Source organism: Molothrus aeneus, chromosome 13 (assembly GCF_037042795.1).
Source record: "Molothrus aeneus isolate 106 chromosome 13, BPBGC_Maene_1.0, whole genome shotgun sequence".
In the NCBI taxonomy this organism is placed as follows: Eukaryota; Metazoa; Chordata; class Aves; order Passeriformes; family Icteridae; genus Molothrus; species Molothrus aeneus.
The window spans coordinates 11,108,628-11,126,416 of NC_089658.1; the positions used below are offsets into that span (position 1 = coordinate 11,108,628).

Sequence of the window (17,789 nt, forward strand, 5' to 3'; positions counted from 1 at the left end):
CCTTAGCAGATAAATATTTAGTCTTTTCAGACTGTAACAAAATTGCAAGTTGCATTTTGATTTGTGGCTGGATATACAGAACTAAAATAGAAATCATATCTGGAGGGGTTTCTTTCAAAGCCTGTTTGTTTTATTGCACTTTTTTTCATGTAAAATTCTACATAAGCCCACCAGAGACTTTCAGATTATTTATAATACAACGTCCTATTTAATTTGTCAATTTTAAAAAGAGCAGTAGGATCTAGGAAGAAGTAACAAGCAAGGAGCATTTGTGTACAAACTGCAATGTTTCTTCAGGCAAAGAGGTCTTATATAGACCATGCAGGTTTTACCATTGAAAGTACTTTGCTATCATGTGTAACTTCAAATGAGAGGTGATAATACAAATGGCTGATTTGAAAGTATTTTCATATTCATAATTAAGCTTTGTTGCTTTTTTCTTTCTCTCACTTACTCTAATATAAGTGTGATGGAGGAAGTTGAACAGACACCTGAGAGAAAGAAATTTTTCCTGTTGCAGAGCTGTTCTCTGAGTGTGAGTTTTGATCTGGAGGAAGGTTAGGAAGGCTAGATCTAGAGGAAGCCTTCACCAGGAACAGGACTAAGGAAAGGCTTTGGCTTCTGACCTGCACTGGAGCCATAAAGGGCTGCTGACCCCCTGGTGGGAACTGCTTTTTTTTCACAGACATGAATTCTGGCCCTAGTTCTGGTCTAGTCAAATGGTGCTGAGTTCATGTTGCCCAGGTTCTGAATTTGGAGGTGAAGGATTCTTCCTGTAGAAGAAATTCCAAGCTCGCTCAGAGTCCATGCCTTGTGTGATGGCAGCAGTTCTGTCTTCGGTGAGGTGGCTCATAAAGCCTGAGAGATATTGCCATGTACCTACACAGCCCCTCAGCTGGGCATCCTCTGTTTATGTTCAAAGCATTTTGCAGCTCGATATAAAACATGTAAATGATGCTCAGCAAATAGGCAGGAACTAAAACTCAGCAGCTGTCTCTTTTGTGCATCCATTTTCAATAATTAATTGGATATCCTGTGACTTTTAATTGTGAGAAGGGTGATGCTAGTTTTACAACTCCTAAATTCAATATGATCAGAACAAAAGCTTTTTTGTTCCTAAATGCAAGACTAGTACAGCTATTCCAAATTATACCAGGATGAAATAAACTATAGAGATGTAAAATTTAATTATAACCATTAGAACTTTATACCAGTTTTTACTGTTGGTATCTCAGATGACTTACAGACTTCAAGGAATCATTTTTTATGGAGCATTGTTTTTAAAAGTCTATTAGAGCTCAGGGTAAATACTGTTGAAGAAGTGTGTCCTTGGGCTACAAATTGCAGTATCATCAATGTTTGCATAGAACTGGGAAAGCTTTTTAACAAAATTGTTTTTCTTATGATCAGTACTTTTTTGTAGGTGTGTGTTAGGTTGTCTTCAGAGTCAGTATGAAACAGTGTCTGCAGATCCCCTGGCTGGCTCTGAGGAGTTGTGTCCACAAGTCACTGTAAAATAGATTTAGAATTTTATTATTGATTGCACTTTCACAGTCAAACAATTGCATTACTTCATTAGGTTTATTTTTCACCATCCTATAAATGGATTATCTGTAATGGGACAGCTATGGGCTGCTACTGAATGTGGGTTTTGCAAGTTAAGCCTGAGAAGGGTAATTCCCCCACTGCACTCAGCCTTTGAAAGGGTTTTGGGAAACCACAGATCTCTTCCTTGCTTGCTGGGGAAGGAAGACATGTGTGAGGCTGTGGAAAATGGCATTGATTATTTTTGGAATTAACAGTGCACAGACAGGAGACAGAAACTGTTATTGTGGAGGAGCTGCAGAATTCCTGACAGGAATTCCTGCTTTTCATGCAGCCTTGTCATGTACCTTTCTGTGTCTGCTCAAGGACTCCTCAGACATTCCTGCAGAGACCAGGGCAGTGTCCTGCTCCTCGTGTGACCTCAGGTCACTTCTCTGCTGTCATGTCTTACAGCAGCAAGATGATGACCCACAGGAGCTCATTGGTATTTGGGCTTTTCCATCTGTTTTATCTGCTTTTGTGCTTGTTCTGTCAGTGCTCTGGAAGAGAAATGATCCTGACAAGTGTGTGTGCTGCTTGGCATATTAAGCATGAAGATTGCGAGTGCTGCTGTAAAGCCAATAGAAATAATTAACTGTACGTCTCTCTTTGAACTCACATTTTCCCTTAAGCAGGACTGTTCTCTGTGTGGTAGCAGTGATATTGATGCAAGGTCAGCCACTGCTGAGCTCCCAGCTCTGCTTCATCAGCTCCTTGCTGGTTTTTGGCAGGGCAGTGTCCTCCCCCCACACCTGTGCCGTGCAGGCAGTGGCCGAGAACAGGGAACCATTGCACTGCTCAGAGCCCTGACCCATTTTCAGGTTATGCAAGTCCCCAAGGCCCTTCTAACTCAGTGAGATGAATTCCCTTTTAGAAGGGGCTGAGGACAAACAAAACACTTTATTGGGGACAGGTTTGGGGACCAGCAGCAGTCACTGAGCTAGGCCTGGATTTCACATTACACTGTGACAGTTTCAGTGATAAAAGCCAATTAAAACAGAAAACTGTTAGGTATTTTTGAAGGAATTTAATGTTGAATATGTGTTAAATCGCTGTCTAGTGGAGGGATGCTTTCAAAGGCTGTTTCATACTGGGTGAGGATCTGGCTTTCTTTTCATGTTGTCACAGTGCAGGTACCATGCACTGCAAGAAGCAGATGGCTGAGTTCTGCTCAGTGGCTTATTCCTGGCCATGATTTACTCAGTGAGGACCACAGTCAGGTCTGACAGACAGCCTGGAGTTCTCACACCAAAGTCAGTTAACTTTTAGCCTTTTCAGAAGGTTTACTGAAATCGATCTGAAACTGGTGCTTTCAGTTTTTGAAGAACACCTGGCATTTTTATTTTGGTCATAAAGATGACAGTCTCACAGTGAAGCATTTTTACAAGTCTGTTCCTTCCACAGAATTGCACACAATTCCAGCAGCAGCAGCAATGGGAGGTTCATCCCTGAACCTGCTGGCACACAGAAGGCACTCAGATGTACAAAGCTGCAGAGACACACTTGAAAAGGTTGCTGTGGATTTACCTGCAGTCAGACTCTGGTCTCTGTGCTGAAATCTGCAGTGTAGGTCATGCCTGTAGAGTACAAGCTCTTCAAGCATGAGAAAGCATTTTTTTGTTTGCTTGTTCTAAATTGGTATCAGGTACCTTTGTCTCTCTTGAAGGGAGGGCTTCATTTCCAAGACTGTTTACTCTTGTCCTGCAGTTACCTCAAATGGATGCTGGCTATTTTCTGATCTGGAGTCAATTCCTGTGATTCTCAAGAGATATTTATTCTATAATTAAATAGCAATACCTTTTTTTTGTGTATTAAATTTATCTTTTTACAGCTATTCAGTGAAAAAATAAGTGGAGCAGAAGGAACAAAGCTAGATGAGGAATTTCAAGAGATGGAAAGGGTAAGAAAAGTCACATTATCTTGTTCAATATTAAGCTATTGCAGAATCAAAAATATTTCATGTTTCAAGTGATTGAATGGTATTGTAGATTTACCTGGGGGAGGAAACCCTATAATGTGCTTCCAAACAGAAAGATAAAAGGATAAATGCAAATTTGTCCTTGAGCCTTGTCAGCTCAGCCAGGGGAGAAGAGACACCCACAGAGGCTGTTTGAGCAGAGGATCAGGTTCCACTGACACCTCTCGACAATGAAGAGAAATTCCTCCAAGAAGGGGGCAGAGCATCAGGAGGAGCCTTCCCCTGGCTGTGTGGGAGTTTAGAGAAGTCTGTGGTGTTAGTGAGGCATTGTAAATATCACAAAGCCTTTGCATCTGATAAAATCAATGATAACAATCTGACTACTTGGGCCAGATTTTCTCCTGGTAAAAGATTGTATCTTTTAGTTTAAATGTTCACAAGTTTACATGTTCAGAAGTTTACATGAAATTGATGTGTTTGCTATCCACGGATGAGTTGTATTGCAAATTAAACAATGTTAGTGCCAGTTTCTGCTTTTACAATTGTTATGTGGGGTTTTTTTTTAATTGCCCTTGTCTTTCTATGTATTTTTTAATGTTCATAGTAGACTTACTTTTCTTTTTCAGAAAATTGATATTACTAATAAAGCTGTAACAGAGCTTCTGTCCAAATCCACGGAATACCTTCAGCCAAATCCAGGTAGGATAGGAACAATAGGTGTTGGATTCTCATGAACATTGTTTTATTACTTGGAAATTAATTTTAGGTAAATAAAAGCTAATTAGGTCATCATTGTGAGGTTTCTGTGTGGAGTTCTGCATAGTTCTTCTAAGCAAGAAGGAGAGGAAGTTGGCTTTGGCTGTGATTGTGTCCTTCATTTGCTGTCTGCAGTATTTCTAATCAAGGAGCTCACAACCAGGACTGTTTAAAGGAATGTGAGTGTCAGTGAATATTTGCATGGAGAAAGGATGCTTTTTTAGTTGGGAATAAAAACTAGTTTCATATGACCCATATTGTTGTATTGAATCTTTTTTCAGCTTTGGTCTATGAGGTACTGACAACAAAAAAATCACCAGTCTGAGATGAGCTTTGTGGCTTTGCTTGTGAAATAATTTATTGCTTTAAATAGATTAGTTTTAAAACTGGTTTTATCACTTTTGAATTTTTTTGTTCTTTTTCTATGCCCCTCTTAGCATACAGGGCCAAGCTGGGAATGCTGAACACTATGTCAAAGATCAGAGGACAAGTTAAAGCCACAGGCTACCCCCAGACAGAGGGACTCCTGGGAGACTGCATGATACGGTATGGCAGAGAGCTGGGCGATGAGTCTATGTTTGGTGAGTTGTGCATCTCCTCTGCCAAGATTTCAGATAAAGTCCTTTGCAAAGTGTTACTCACTGACATAACCTGTGTAGCTGGCCACTGCAGGTAAGAGGGAAGGTTAAGTGCAGGGGTCAGGGGATGGTTGAATGCTCCTGCACATTTGTCTCTGTTGCAGGTGGGTTTGATAATACTGTTACTGATGCTGACTGATCATCCCTGTTATTAAGCATTTTAGTTTCCAAGTTGCCAAACCTCAATAGTTTAAGGTGATTCTTAAATGCAGTTTATTTCTTTTAACTTTTATATAAAATGGCTCTACTCAATCTGAGAAATAAACTAAAGGAAAAATTCTTGTAGAAAGAAATAAACAGTAACACTGGATGATTTTTTTAGTAATAACTTGTGTACAGTAGGAAGAGAAGTTTTTTTTTCTTCTGATATCTGTGGGGGAATAAAACCCCCAAAATGTAATTCAGAACAAAAATTTTCTAGTTCCAGTTTTGTATAGAGAACAAGCATGACTTGCATTATTTTCTTTTTTACTCTTCAAGGGACTGCAGCAGATACAAAGATACCTATTTGAAATGGCTGTTTTAAAAGACAATTTTTCTGCTTTTACATATCTTGAGATATAAGAGCCTATTCTTTACTACAGGACTTGCACTACTGGATGCTGGTGAGAGCATGAAGCAAATGGCAGAAGTGAAGGACTCTCTTGATATTAATGTCAAACAAAATTTTATTGATCCTCTACAGTTATTGCAGGACAAAGACTTAAAAGAGATTGGGGTAAGTTTTCCAGGGTAGAGCTTCACTTAGTAATAATCAGAGTCAAATCAACCCTACTTCCCTGAGATATTTTTCTTGAAAGCAATAAGGTAAATAAATTCTGTTGTAATAGATTTTCTGTCTGGCAAAATAGTGACAAAATCTGCTTAGGATGAATGCTGGGCTATTTCTCCCTTGTCTAACTTACTCAATTTGCTATATTGCTTGTACAGTCAGTACAAGCAGAGTGAAGAGAATTATATTCTTTATTTTTCTTCTGTTTTATTTTAATGAATATTTTTATTAATGCTTATTAACATGTGAGTGGGCTGTGATTTACTGCTAGTGATTATCCTATTTTACCATCTCTGTCAGCCTAAAGCTGTTTATAATGGAGAATGAATATAACTGTTAAAAAAGGCTTTTCAGGGCGAACACAGAATGATCTGAATAGTGTCATAAAATGTTGAAGTGCCATATGCCACTATAGGAAAAAATACAGGATACTAAGGAACACATTTTTAACCTTTAGAGTTGAGTTTTTCAGTGTTTTTATTTGCAATGTGACAATTCAAAGAAATCCAGGCAGTCTTTTCTGAGTCTGTTGATTCCAATGGATTTGGGTAATAAGCAAGTTAAAACCCTGATGAGATGCAGAAATGGAAGTTATTTTATTTGTTTACACATAAATGAATGTGGAAAGCTTACCAGAAAGATAGCAGTAAAATCTGTAGCTGTCTCCTTTGAAGCATAGCTGTTTTCAGTTGTGTTCTTCTGAGCTGATGAAAAGGAATTGTTTGATGTTAGCTTTAATGAGCATTTTGTACTGTCACTTTGAGTCCATTCTCTGAGTCTGTCAGTCCCAGGATTTTTGGCAACAGAAAAGCTTGTGTAGTTTTATCAGATAGGAGTGTCAAGTTGATACGTAACAAGGACAGGAAGAATACAAGATTTTTTGGAGCACTGCTTTATGAGGGGAATATAACCCCTTAACTTTTAGTTGTCATATTGCAGATAATTCAAGATGTAAAATTGAATTACATGTAGAATATGGTGACACACAAATATTTAAGTTGGATCCTGCTTCTCTCCACAGCTCAGAGAATCTGTACTGTGGCACATTTAGTGAAGTCCATGAGTTGGATGTCTAAAATAGGCAAATCAAGGCTGCCAGTACCCCAAGTGCTGCTGAAGGGCTCTTTATTTAAAATTTCATTAATTTTTGTGCTGGTGCTGCCTTGGGTCATAGGGAGGGACTGTACAAGTCTCTGAGCCTTGTATTTCCTCAGGTCTGCATATATTTGCATCCATCACTGATATTTCCTGAGATCACAATGTGTTTGTTTGGGCATGTCCCATTTGGTCCTTCTCATAAATGTTGTGTCTCTTTTAGCATCACTTGAAGAAACTGGAAGGGCGCCGCTTGGATTATGATTATAAAAAGAAGCGTTTTGGAAAGATACCTGATGAAGAAGTTAAACAAGCAGTAGAAAAATTTGAAGAGTCAAAGGAGCTGGCTGAAAGAAGCATGTTCAATTTCTTAGAAAATGATGTAAGTCTGTGCTGCATCTTTGTTTGCTTCAGTACATCCTGGAGGGGCAAATGTGTGGGATTGGTTAAAGCCAGTCCAGTCCTTCACAGGAGGTAAGGTCTGGAAGCAGAAACTCTGCCTCTTCCCAATTTTAAATCTCCTGTCAGAGAAGAACATAATGCACAGCAGAGAATGGGAAAACTCAAGAATTTCTTCTGGAAATTCAGTGACTCAGACAAGATGGCCACAGAGTAGCCAAGTAGGACTAGCTGAGAGTAAAATGCAGTTTGGTCAGTGAGAGGGTGAAGGTTGGGAAATTGGTGTAGTCAAGACCTGCTGCTGAAAATATAAGCAAGGGCATGTACCCTCTGAGATTTCTGAATTTTAGCTCACTTATAGTCAAAACCTCCCTGCTGACGTGGAGTCTGAATGATTTTACCTCAGAAAATCATTACTATTGCTCTTTGGCTCTGCAGAGTCCATAGAGTGAATTTGTGGCTTGGGCTCAGATAGTGGACTTTGGCTCAGAGTCTAAGTCCATCATGAAATTATGTCTAAATAAGGAGCAGCTGTGGCTATTCAGGATAATCCTCTCTTCTGTCCACACACAGAGGAATAGCAGGATGTGCTTTCTCCTACATAATCATGGAATTATAGGAAAATAAAGCTGGACCTATTTGGGCCTATTCCACAGTTTTGTCTTCTGTAGATGCAGTATCACAGTGAGGAGCTGTGAAGTGGGAAGATTTAACTGTAAGCAACTTCTCTCTCTATGCATACCCAGTTATAAAGCAGCCTGTAGCTCCTGAACTGTTTGTAAGTGGGACACATTTGTTACAGCAGTGTTTAGTGAAAGGCAGTTAAGCCTCTTGCTGTTTTACCAGTGTAAGTTCATGAGGGCAGCAAAAGCTGGAACATGCTCTTATCAACAATTTCAGCACTGTTCCACTGTAGGCTCTATCAGTTGCCTGGTTGCAGTGGATGTGTGTTTAGCAATTCTGTCTTGCATGGGCAGCTGAGAAATGTTTCAGGTGCTGTTTATCATTAGTCAGAGCACCAAACTAAGGATAAAAGAGTGCAGGAATTCAACTGGTTTAGCTCAGCCACTAGAAAACAGATGAGTTACACATTCTAGTGTAAGTAATTTTGCCTTTGGGAGGGGGTGAACTGTATATCCCTCTGAAGTTTTTTCTGTACCCATTTCCTATTCTTTCTGTTTAAAGAAAACTCTGTGCTCTTCCCCTTCCAGTCTTGTGGTGACCCAGTCTGTCTGTCCTCCCAAAATTTTTCATTCTAGCCTTGTTGTCTAACCCCAGATGGTCTCACTGTGTGGAGATCTTAACTGCAATCACCTCCTTCTGATCCTTTCCAGTTCCCCAGGTGTCTCCCTCCCTTGGTCTTCTTGCCCTGAAGTCTGTTCTCTGAGCTCTGGTTTCCAGCCATCTTGCCAGGTGCCTTTCCCAGGCTCAATCCTGATCCCCACCTTTCTCAGGTTTTTGCACAGCCAGCTGCAGACCTCCCACATTGACACTGTTGCATTCACTTCTTATCAGATCCATCTTCCTGCCATTCCCACACAGCCAGTCCCAGCTTCATCTTCCTAAGCAGCTTTTAGTCCTTCAAGTTTCTCTGGCTGTTTCCCAGTCTCTCTTTCTCTCTCTCTTCTCCTAATCCACATCTCCATATTTCTCCTAGCTCTTAGTTGTGTTGTTTGGACAGTCCTTTATCCATTTTTTCTGACCACACATCCAAACCCCAGGCACTTTGTGTGTTGTCCTCAGCTGTTTATATTGCTCTCTTCTGACACTGATGGGATTGTCTCAGCTGTTGGTTTGATTCTGTGCATTTCATTTCTTTGTGCTGTGTGACAGTGTTTGGCTCTCTTGCAGTCCTGGCAAAATTTTTAATGATCTTTTTAACTGAGTAAAAGCAGACAAAGTATAACACAAAACTGCCATGGGTCCATAAAACATTTGTAGAAAGTTTACTCAGATATTTTCTTATGATCCAATGTCTGAAGACATCATGATGGAATGGAAAGATGTCAGACTTCTTGGGGTCTGTCGTCTTAATGTTGTCTTGAAGAAGACAAATATCTGTTACTGCTCCATACCCCATACAGCTTGAACTTTTCAGCTTGTGTTAAGGGAATGAGATTATTTGTTACTTCATGAATAATAATATTTTGGTTTTTCTTTCTCCTTCACATTCTCCCTTTCCTCATCATTCATATTTTTGAATGATTGGCTAATATGTTTTAAATCCAAGTAGATAAATCATGTTTCATTTATCAGTTTATAAATGCTGCCATCTAGTGAGGTAAGTCCAGATCATTTCAGAACTGCACTTTGTAAACATTGATAATAAACACTAATGGGTCTGAGTCATAAGAGCTGTCACAGTGTAATTTCTTCCAGCATTGATCAGAAAAGCTCCACTTTCACCTGCTGAGGGGTCATGTCCTCTTTAATGTTTTGGGCTTGGGTGTTGACAGACAGCTGGTTTGGAAGTTGAAAGCAGAAGGGATTTGCACATTGTGAAAGGAAATGACTTAAGGACCCAGCCCTGAGTTAGTGAACTCGAAGTTACACCTCAGTTTTGTTCAGTTTCCAGCTGGCAGTTTCTTTGCTAGAATCACATGTGCTCTTTTCCAGTAACCTCTACAAGGTACTGTGGTCTTTTGAGATACCAGGTCTGTTTTAAATGATCTGTTTGTTTATCCTTCTGCTGAATGTACTGCAGAGCCTTATTTTCCTCTGTGTTTCAGGTAGAACAAGTCAGCCAGTTGGCTGTGTTTGTAGAAGCAGCACTAGATTACCATAAACAATCCACAGAAATTTTGGAGGACCTGCAGAGCAAGCTGCAAAACCGGTAAGACAGAACCCCTCAGAAAATGCTGAACCTCTTCTGCAGCTGAGCTTCACAATGTTGGAAAGTGACTGAAGCAACAGATCTTGTAGCACCACCTCCCAGATGCACATTTGCTGTGCTTTGTGCCAGACTGAGCTCCATGGCTTTAAACCCCTGCCACCTGGCAGCTCCTTGCTGTGCTGGGAGACTTTAATGTAACACAGGATCTGCCCAGGGAGCTCTGAGTGTGTGCAGAGTCTCTCCCATCTGTGGTGGTTAATGGGGACAGCCTCCCTTTGTTTAGAGGTTTATTTCAACTTGCATACTTGGAATTGTGTTTTGAAGGCTTTGCTTGAAAGTTGGCCTGTTTTTATTGAGATTAAGGGGTATAACAAAATTCTAAAGCAGAGTTAGGAGCAGCCAGCTGGCCAGGAACAGAGCTGTGCTTAACATATGTATGAAAGCCCAGGTACTTTGTGTCAGCCTAAGGAAAGGGAGAAATGCTGGTGTCACTGATGTGTCACTCAGGTCACCAGAGACCTGATGTCACTGTGGTGTAGGCAGGGTCAGGAGAACTGCTTGGGGCTTTCAGCTCAGGGTGGCTGTGGGGGCTGTGAGCATTGGCATGAGGACAGCTCTGTCTGCAGACACCCTGTGCCATCCAGCTGGAGGGGCCAGGGGGGCAAGGAGCTCTCAGCTGGGGCACACACAGCTAGAGGTATTAGACAGTTTTGCTGGCTAAATGCTTTTTCCCTGTATCCCTAATAAAAAGGCCATGTGTGAGATGCAGTCCCTGGGCCTCTGTCCTGGATGTGTTTCTCCATATGTCATTTGCAGTTGAGCTTTCCAGAGAGCTCATTCCTGCAACTTGTGCTGAACTCAGTGGCAGCTGTGGGCGCTCATCACTTCTCAAACTCAGGCTGTTAAGCTTTATGCCTTTGTCAGCAGGACCAAAGTAATAAATAAATTAGGGACTTGTTGAAATTCAAGTATTGCATGAGAATTGAGCAGCTTTTAGCAAAAACACACACTCCCCCCCAAAACCAAACCAACCAACCAAAAAACCAAACCCAATGCCATAAATTCAAAACACAAACCAATCAAAAGAAGTAAAACCAGAACCAGGAGAATATTTTCTTACTTCACCTTTCAAACAGCAAAGCACTTAACCTGAGCTGAAGTTCTGTAAGTATTTCTTCCTTCTTTCTTCCTAAGTAAATCTCTTGCTGCTCTTCTCTGTGTTACAGGATAAATGTAGCATCCAGTCGGCCTAAGCGGGAATTTAAGCCAAAGCCTGTAATAACTACAACTCTGGAAATTGGTGATAATCAGCAGCACAATGGGATTGCCTATAGTTCTTCCATAAAATCATCAGGTGAGTCTGTCGCCATAGAATTAATGTGTCTCTAGATGTTTTGCCAGATTCTTGCTTGAGGTATTTCTTGTATCATGAGAACAATGGATCCATCAGGCATCAGTATCTGTGCATCTGACTCCAGATTGTTTCCCAGATTTCAAAACAGAGCTGTGAATCAGGGTTCCTCGCAACAGACTCTCACCATCTGAAATTTAGGTGTGGCATTCTCCTTGGTCTTTTAGGTCTCTGAATTGCCACTGAGGGTGGGAGGAGAGAGAGGGAGAGGCACTTGCAGAAAACAGTTCATTTCTTGCAAAGACAGATGCCTACAGTGGGTGTGTTTGATCACAGTCTGGTGTATCTCCAGATGCTAATTTTTCTCCACAGTCTCAGAGCATAAATGCTCTGTACAGGATCTTGAATATTAGCTATGTAAAATTCAGAGATGACTTGCACCCTTACTGTTTTTAACATCTTATAACTTTACTATCCCCTAAATTATGCACCAAAGTATGAACTGAGGTACTTTAGGTACCTTTTGGTGGGGGCTTAGGACCTTATCCTTTGATAAGGCCCTGGTTTCATAAAAAAAAGGCAACTTTTGAAAGTTGAGTTAGTAACACATCAAAACAGCTATTCCTCATCTAATGAATAAAATTATTTTGCCGTTTCTCCTTAATAACTACATTGTATGATGAGATCAGCCAATTAAAAAACGAAACAAATAAAACCCCCAAACAAACAAAAAACCCCAAACAAAGCCCCAATGACAATATGCAGAGGAAAGAGAAGGAAAAAGACAGAGATTTTTCTACAAACATTATTTGGAAGGAAAATAGAGAAGTAGTAAGCCAAAGGTTCCCTTCTGTACTTAGCATGGCATCTAGGACATTTTCCTGAATGTTTGTTGTTTGTTTTTTTTCCCTAACTCTCCAATTTCTTCTTCCCTCCAGTCTTGTTCCTTTTTAAAGGTTGTTGGGAAAGAAATGAGAGAACTAAAACTGAAAGAATAAAGCTTGGAGCTGTAACTTCATGTTCCTTCCAATGTCTCTAGAATTTCCTTGCACTGTGCTGCAAGAGGAAACCATTATGCAATGCATACTGAAGGGGATTTGCAGCAGTTTGGCAGCATAAATCCACCCAGTGAGATCTGATTCCTCAAATTGTTTGAAGCTCTTTGTGCTGTCTGAATGCTGAGTTTTTGTGTTGCTGTAAATTGTGGGGTGGAGGGAGACAGGGAGACAACCCCCTCTGTGCATTATCTCAGGTTCCTAAGACCTGTGACACAAGGACACATTTCATCCAAAGCACTGGAGGTGTTTGCAGGGATCAGTAACTTCCTTGGTATTTTCACAGCACATCTGGATGAAAGTAGCAAAAACATAGCAACTTCATTAAAAAATCACCATAAAATTTTTTGGCCCTATCAACTACTTACCAAGTTATATAGGATTTTTTTTTTGCTTGTTTTGCACGTGCAGGGGAGAAAGGAGATTCAGATTCAGCATTTGTATATAAGCCAGTGTGTCAAACTGCATTACAGTGGTTTATCATTGCCATCCAGCAGTTGTTCCAGGATGTCCTTTAAGGATAATCAATCCTGCCTTTGGAGAAAGTCAGATGATGACTTCTCCAGGTTGCTTCCAGTCCACTTAGTTAAAGAAGAATCTGTTTTAATGAGCTGAAATTCAGTGAAAACTGGAAAATAAATGACCACTGATCACTAAGATAGGGAAGGAGCGAGGCACCTCCATTCACTGATTCCATCCATGGCCTGTTGCACTGTTTGCATCTCACTGAATGAGGGGTTGTCACTTCACTTGCTTCACTTGCTTAGTGCTGTCAGAATGGAAACAAAATAAAACCACCATAGAAGAGATGAAAAGGAGAAATAGGATATATGAGATAATTGTTGCCATACTTACATGCTAATAACATTAGAAAGACCATGTATGCTGTTTTTTTCCTCCTGAAGGAGCTGTGGATGCTGTGCTTACCTCCCCAGCAGGTACAAATCATCACTGAAATCTTTGTTCATTCTCTTTTGTTTTCCTATTCCTACTCAAACATTATACATATGGATTTCTCTGAACTGCAGTGGGCTCAATATGCCCTGCTTATAAATGGGAAAATCTTTCTGTCCCTTTTTAAAATCAGAATCATGAAACAGATAAGATTTTTTTTTTAATAATCTGTGATTTAGAAATGGGAACCAGGCAGTTCTAAGCAAAACTGCTAAATGTCTTAAAGTCTCCATGAGATGGGGAAATAGCATTGTAATCACCTTCTTTTTGTTTAGTAAACTGACCTCCCCATCCTACTCAAACAAGTACTTTCATCATTCGTTTTCCCCACTTCCATATTGACCCTACCAAAATGCAGATCTTTAATTTCTCTGGTACTGTCCCTCAGGGTAAGTAGTGTCTTGGTACTCAGCAAAGCCATGGAGATCTGCAGGACAGTTCAAAGCAAGATGTGCCACATTCAGCACAACTGCCGTGGTACAGTTCTGAGCGTGGAAATGACTTTCCCCGTGATCTGCAATATTTTTTCAACTATCAGCTTCTTGGAGCAGAAACACTATTTTCCTTTGTATAGTCTCTAACATGTGAGAAATATTTACTACTTATTACTTACACATATTTGCAGGGCTAGATTCACATAAACTTAATTTTTATGTTGTTGTGAGTTATTTGGCTGCTTTGAGTAAATGCAGATAAAAAATTCTCTATTTCTAATTCATTGTTATCCTCATTAATGAGCTGCAGCTGTAAGCATCATCTGGCTCGTTTTAGAACTCTTTAATTGCTGTATTACATCATGCCTTTCACTCAGTTTGTTTGTCAGGTTTGACTATGATATGAAATATATGGATCTGGTTGCCACATGCTGGAATTTAACATAAGCATCTAAGTGTTTACTCACTTCAGCTATGAGGGAGACTGGGATTAATTATCTTAGCAAGCTTCCAGTTTGTGATTATTAAAGTACAGTCTTGCTACCTGATGTATACAGCATGGTATAGAAGGCAGAGTACATGCAGGTACAGGCAGTAACACCGTCCCTTTGGGGAAAACAAACAAAAAACCCAAACCATCATTGAATGGCTTTTTGGTTTCATCCTGTAACACTCCAGGAATCACAGACAGCTTCTTTCTTACCCTGATTTTGTGCTGTCCAGATCTGAATGGTCTGGAAATTAGTGACAGTTCTTTTTTGACTGTGCAAGGATGTAAACTAGAGAAATAAAGGAGGTGCATATGGAGTCGCAAATTAACATAAACCCTGTTGGCAGAAATAGCAGAGTGCAATTTATTTAGCTAAAACCTCTGCAGCATTTGTGCAAGTAGACAGCAAAAGGCTGGAGTGGTGCCAGCAGTTCTGTGATGTTAAGCAGTGTGTGTTAGGCAGTGCTGCCCCCTTACCTTTGGCAGGGAAGCTTTGTCTCTCTGGATTATACAGTAGCAGCAGCTGCCTGACTCTAATGAAGACTTTGACTGATCCTACAGCCTGGAGTGAAACTGGTTGTGCTGGCTATGGCCATTATTTAAAAACCTTTCCAGGCTGCCAGATGTTTCTTTGCAGTTCTTTGGAGCTGAAAATGAACCAAATGTGATCCATCTCTGATCAGGTAGCTCAGTGTCAGAAATTAACTGGCCTGCAGTAACAAACGAGCCCCATCGGAGCAGCGGGTGAAGGCGAGCGACTCTCAATTACTGCCCTCGCCGCCCTCTGCTGCTGACAGCTCCAGAGAGCTGGTGCCACTCCTACCTGGCAAAGGCTGAAAATAACTCTGCTATTTTTAAACACAAGCAGCCCATTTTTTCTTGGCAACTGGCTCATCATCTCTTTTTCTGCATGGAGTCCTTCAGCAAATGTACGACACCAAGCTTTCACCTGTACCCCAGTGTATTAGAGTAGCTCTAATTTACTTGGTTCTTGTAGGACTTTGTCACTACCCTGAGCCTTCCAGAGGATGAGCCTGACACTGTGATAATGCTGCTCTGGGAAGGTTTACTTAGTCTTTGTTCTCCCTTCTCTTCCATTGTTAGAAATAAAAGCTTTCTTCTGTTGCTATCAAGGGTAAAATATACCCACAAAAGAGAAAAGCAATTCCTACTTTCCAGTTTTAACACTAGATATTGCCCCCAGTTGTATTATTGTCAATTAAAAAGATGCTTTCACCTGTTTTCTCTGAGTGATCACCACTGGTTCTTAGCTGGTTTCCTTTAGAGACTTCTCCTAATTCCTTTATCAAGAAAATCCCTGAGCAGTTACTCTTTAATAGTTTCCTATGTGCTACCATGATTAACGGGTTAAAATGCATTTTTGCCATTTTAGCTGTTATATCTGTATTGCATTACCAGTTGCATGCAGGTTTACTCAGTAAAAAAGGATAGCTGGGAGACTCAAGACTGGAATATTTGAGTATTGCTGCAATGTTCCCAATAAAACAACCTAAATAATTTAAATATAAGCACTAGTGTTCTAGAGGTGTCATGGTATAAGGTGTGGTGCTCCTCTTTACAAGGCAGCAGCATTAAGCCTTTTCTCCTGTTCTTCCTTTATAAATGCATTTCAAATTACCAGACTTTTACTTGGATACATTACGTATGTTGTTAAAAAATCTGTTATGGCTGAACTACAGTTGAACCATGGACTAGTCCTCAACCACAGAGTTGAGCTTTAGAATTTGAACATTATTATTCTAATAAAAAGTATTCTAATTAGTCATAAATACGAATGTTACATATATATTGGTACCACCAATCCAAACTAATACTCCTCCATAAGAATATCTTTAAAAAAGGTATTTACTGTATTAACAAGTTAACAAGGTTAACTTTTTTTTAATGATTAAGGGTGATTTTAGGATAAACATTGCCAGTCATGAGAGCAGCCAGATACTGTATCAGAAAACTGTTTTCATCCCTAAAGTAATTTGACACGTGAGGTGCCTTTGTTTCTACCACAGCCTTTGCCTTAGTTCAGATGGAGGATGTGTAAAATAAAGGAGTGGAGCACACGAGCTCAGGGAGCAGTAACCCAGAACTGTCACTGCTCAGGTGAAGGAACCTCACTCCTGCCACAGCAGTGTGGTGTGCAAATCCAGGGGTCTGCTCAGGCTGCAGGGCTGTGTTTGTAGGACAGACCAGGAGCCCCTGCCCGTGGTAGGTGTTCCCACAGGACCAATGTGCTGCAGTGCCATTTGTTTAAAGGATTCCTTGTCATTTCCCCTGTTGACTTTTCTGCTTCCTCAGCTCCTGCCCTTCTGATTCCTCTGGCAGCTGCTCCACAGAGAGCACATGGGGTCTGACAACTGATTACTCAAACCCTCAGCTGGAGATAAACATCCTTTTGAGAGGGAAGGCAGCTAGGAATGAAAGAGGAGTAGCAGCTGAACTTAAGGAACAGTTATGTGTTAAACTTATTATCACTAATCTTGTATTTTATATGTAGAAGCACCAGATGTTAATGAATAAAAGTAAGGGAAAAGCTGTTGCTGTTGACATGACAGCAGGGCTACATTTGTGACCCCTTGTTTTGTGCTGAGTGGCTGGTGGGATGCTGTGAAGCTCAATTAATGTGCTTGTTTTTTCTGTCACTGGGGCAGGTTCTTCAGTGCACATGGATCAGCCTTGCTGCCAAGCTCTCTATGACTTTGAGCCAGAAAATGAAGGCGAGCTTGGATTTAAGGAAGGGGACATCATAACTCTGACCAATCAGATCGATGAGAATTGGTATGAGGGGATGTTAAATGGAGAGTCTGGCTTCTTCCCCATTAATTATGTTGAAGTGATAGTTCCCTTGCCTCAGTGATCGTGTCATTCGAGCTGTGAACATGATTTCATGACTGAAATGGATTCACAAATGTTCTGTCAGTGTGGCATTCTGTGAAAGCCTTGCTATTTGACTGACTTACTGACTTTTGTATGCGTCTTTTTAAAATGTATTTATTTTATATTCAAAAAAAATTCACCTCCCCTGATTTGTCAACCTGCAAAAAAACCCATACCCAGTTTTTTTGCTTTGTGCCTTGAAGATCACTGTATGAAGTGTTTACTGGTAGCTCACTGTTGCTCCAAAAATGCATTTCCTTGCTATTATTGTATGTGGGTTTTTTTTATCTTTGGCTGCAATGATTTTACTATTGAAAACCATTTAAAAAATACTGTTAGTGAAGCTAACTGTAACCAGTTCCTAAGTTACTGATGTCCTTGAGCTGTTTTCATCTATCACATTATAATTTATTGTGAACAAGTTAATTCATCTTTTGCATTGTATGTTGACAAAAGGCAAAGTGGTTGTTGTCAATATTAAGATGATGTTGTACTAAGTACAAGTTCTCAGCATTGAAAATTGGTATAATTTACTGACCAAACTGAATAAATATTTCTGTGGGATAAGAAAAGTGGTTGCTGCTTCTGTACTCATGGTTCTGGCACTTGTTTGAGCAG

The 17,789-nt window shown here is 40.3% G+C and overlaps 1 protein-coding gene across 1 annotated transcript in view; it reads left to right on the forward strand.

Moving 5' to 3' along the window:
• The window catches only part of SH3GL3 (SH3 domain containing GRB2 like 3, endophilin A3), a 42,304-nt gene extending 24,561 nt beyond the window's left edge, over positions 1-17,743 (forward strand). The window contains exons 2-9 of the mRNA XM_066558685.1: positions 3,416-3,484; positions 4,129-4,201; positions 4,696-4,839; positions 5,481-5,614; positions 6,987-7,145; positions 9,892-9,995; positions 11,222-11,349; positions 16,946-17,743. Coding sequence (XP_066414782.1) covers positions 3,416-3,484; positions 4,129-4,201; positions 4,696-4,839; positions 5,481-5,614; positions 6,987-7,145; positions 9,892-9,995; positions 11,222-11,349; positions 16,946-17,151 — 1,017 coding nt within the window. The 3' untranslated portion in view covers positions 17,152-17,743. The remainder of the gene's footprint in view (positions 1-3,415; positions 3,485-4,128; positions 4,202-4,695; positions 4,840-5,480; positions 5,615-6,986; positions 7,146-9,891; positions 9,996-11,221; positions 11,350-16,945) is intronic.
• The last annotated feature ends 46 nt before the right edge of the window (positions 17,744-17,789 follow it).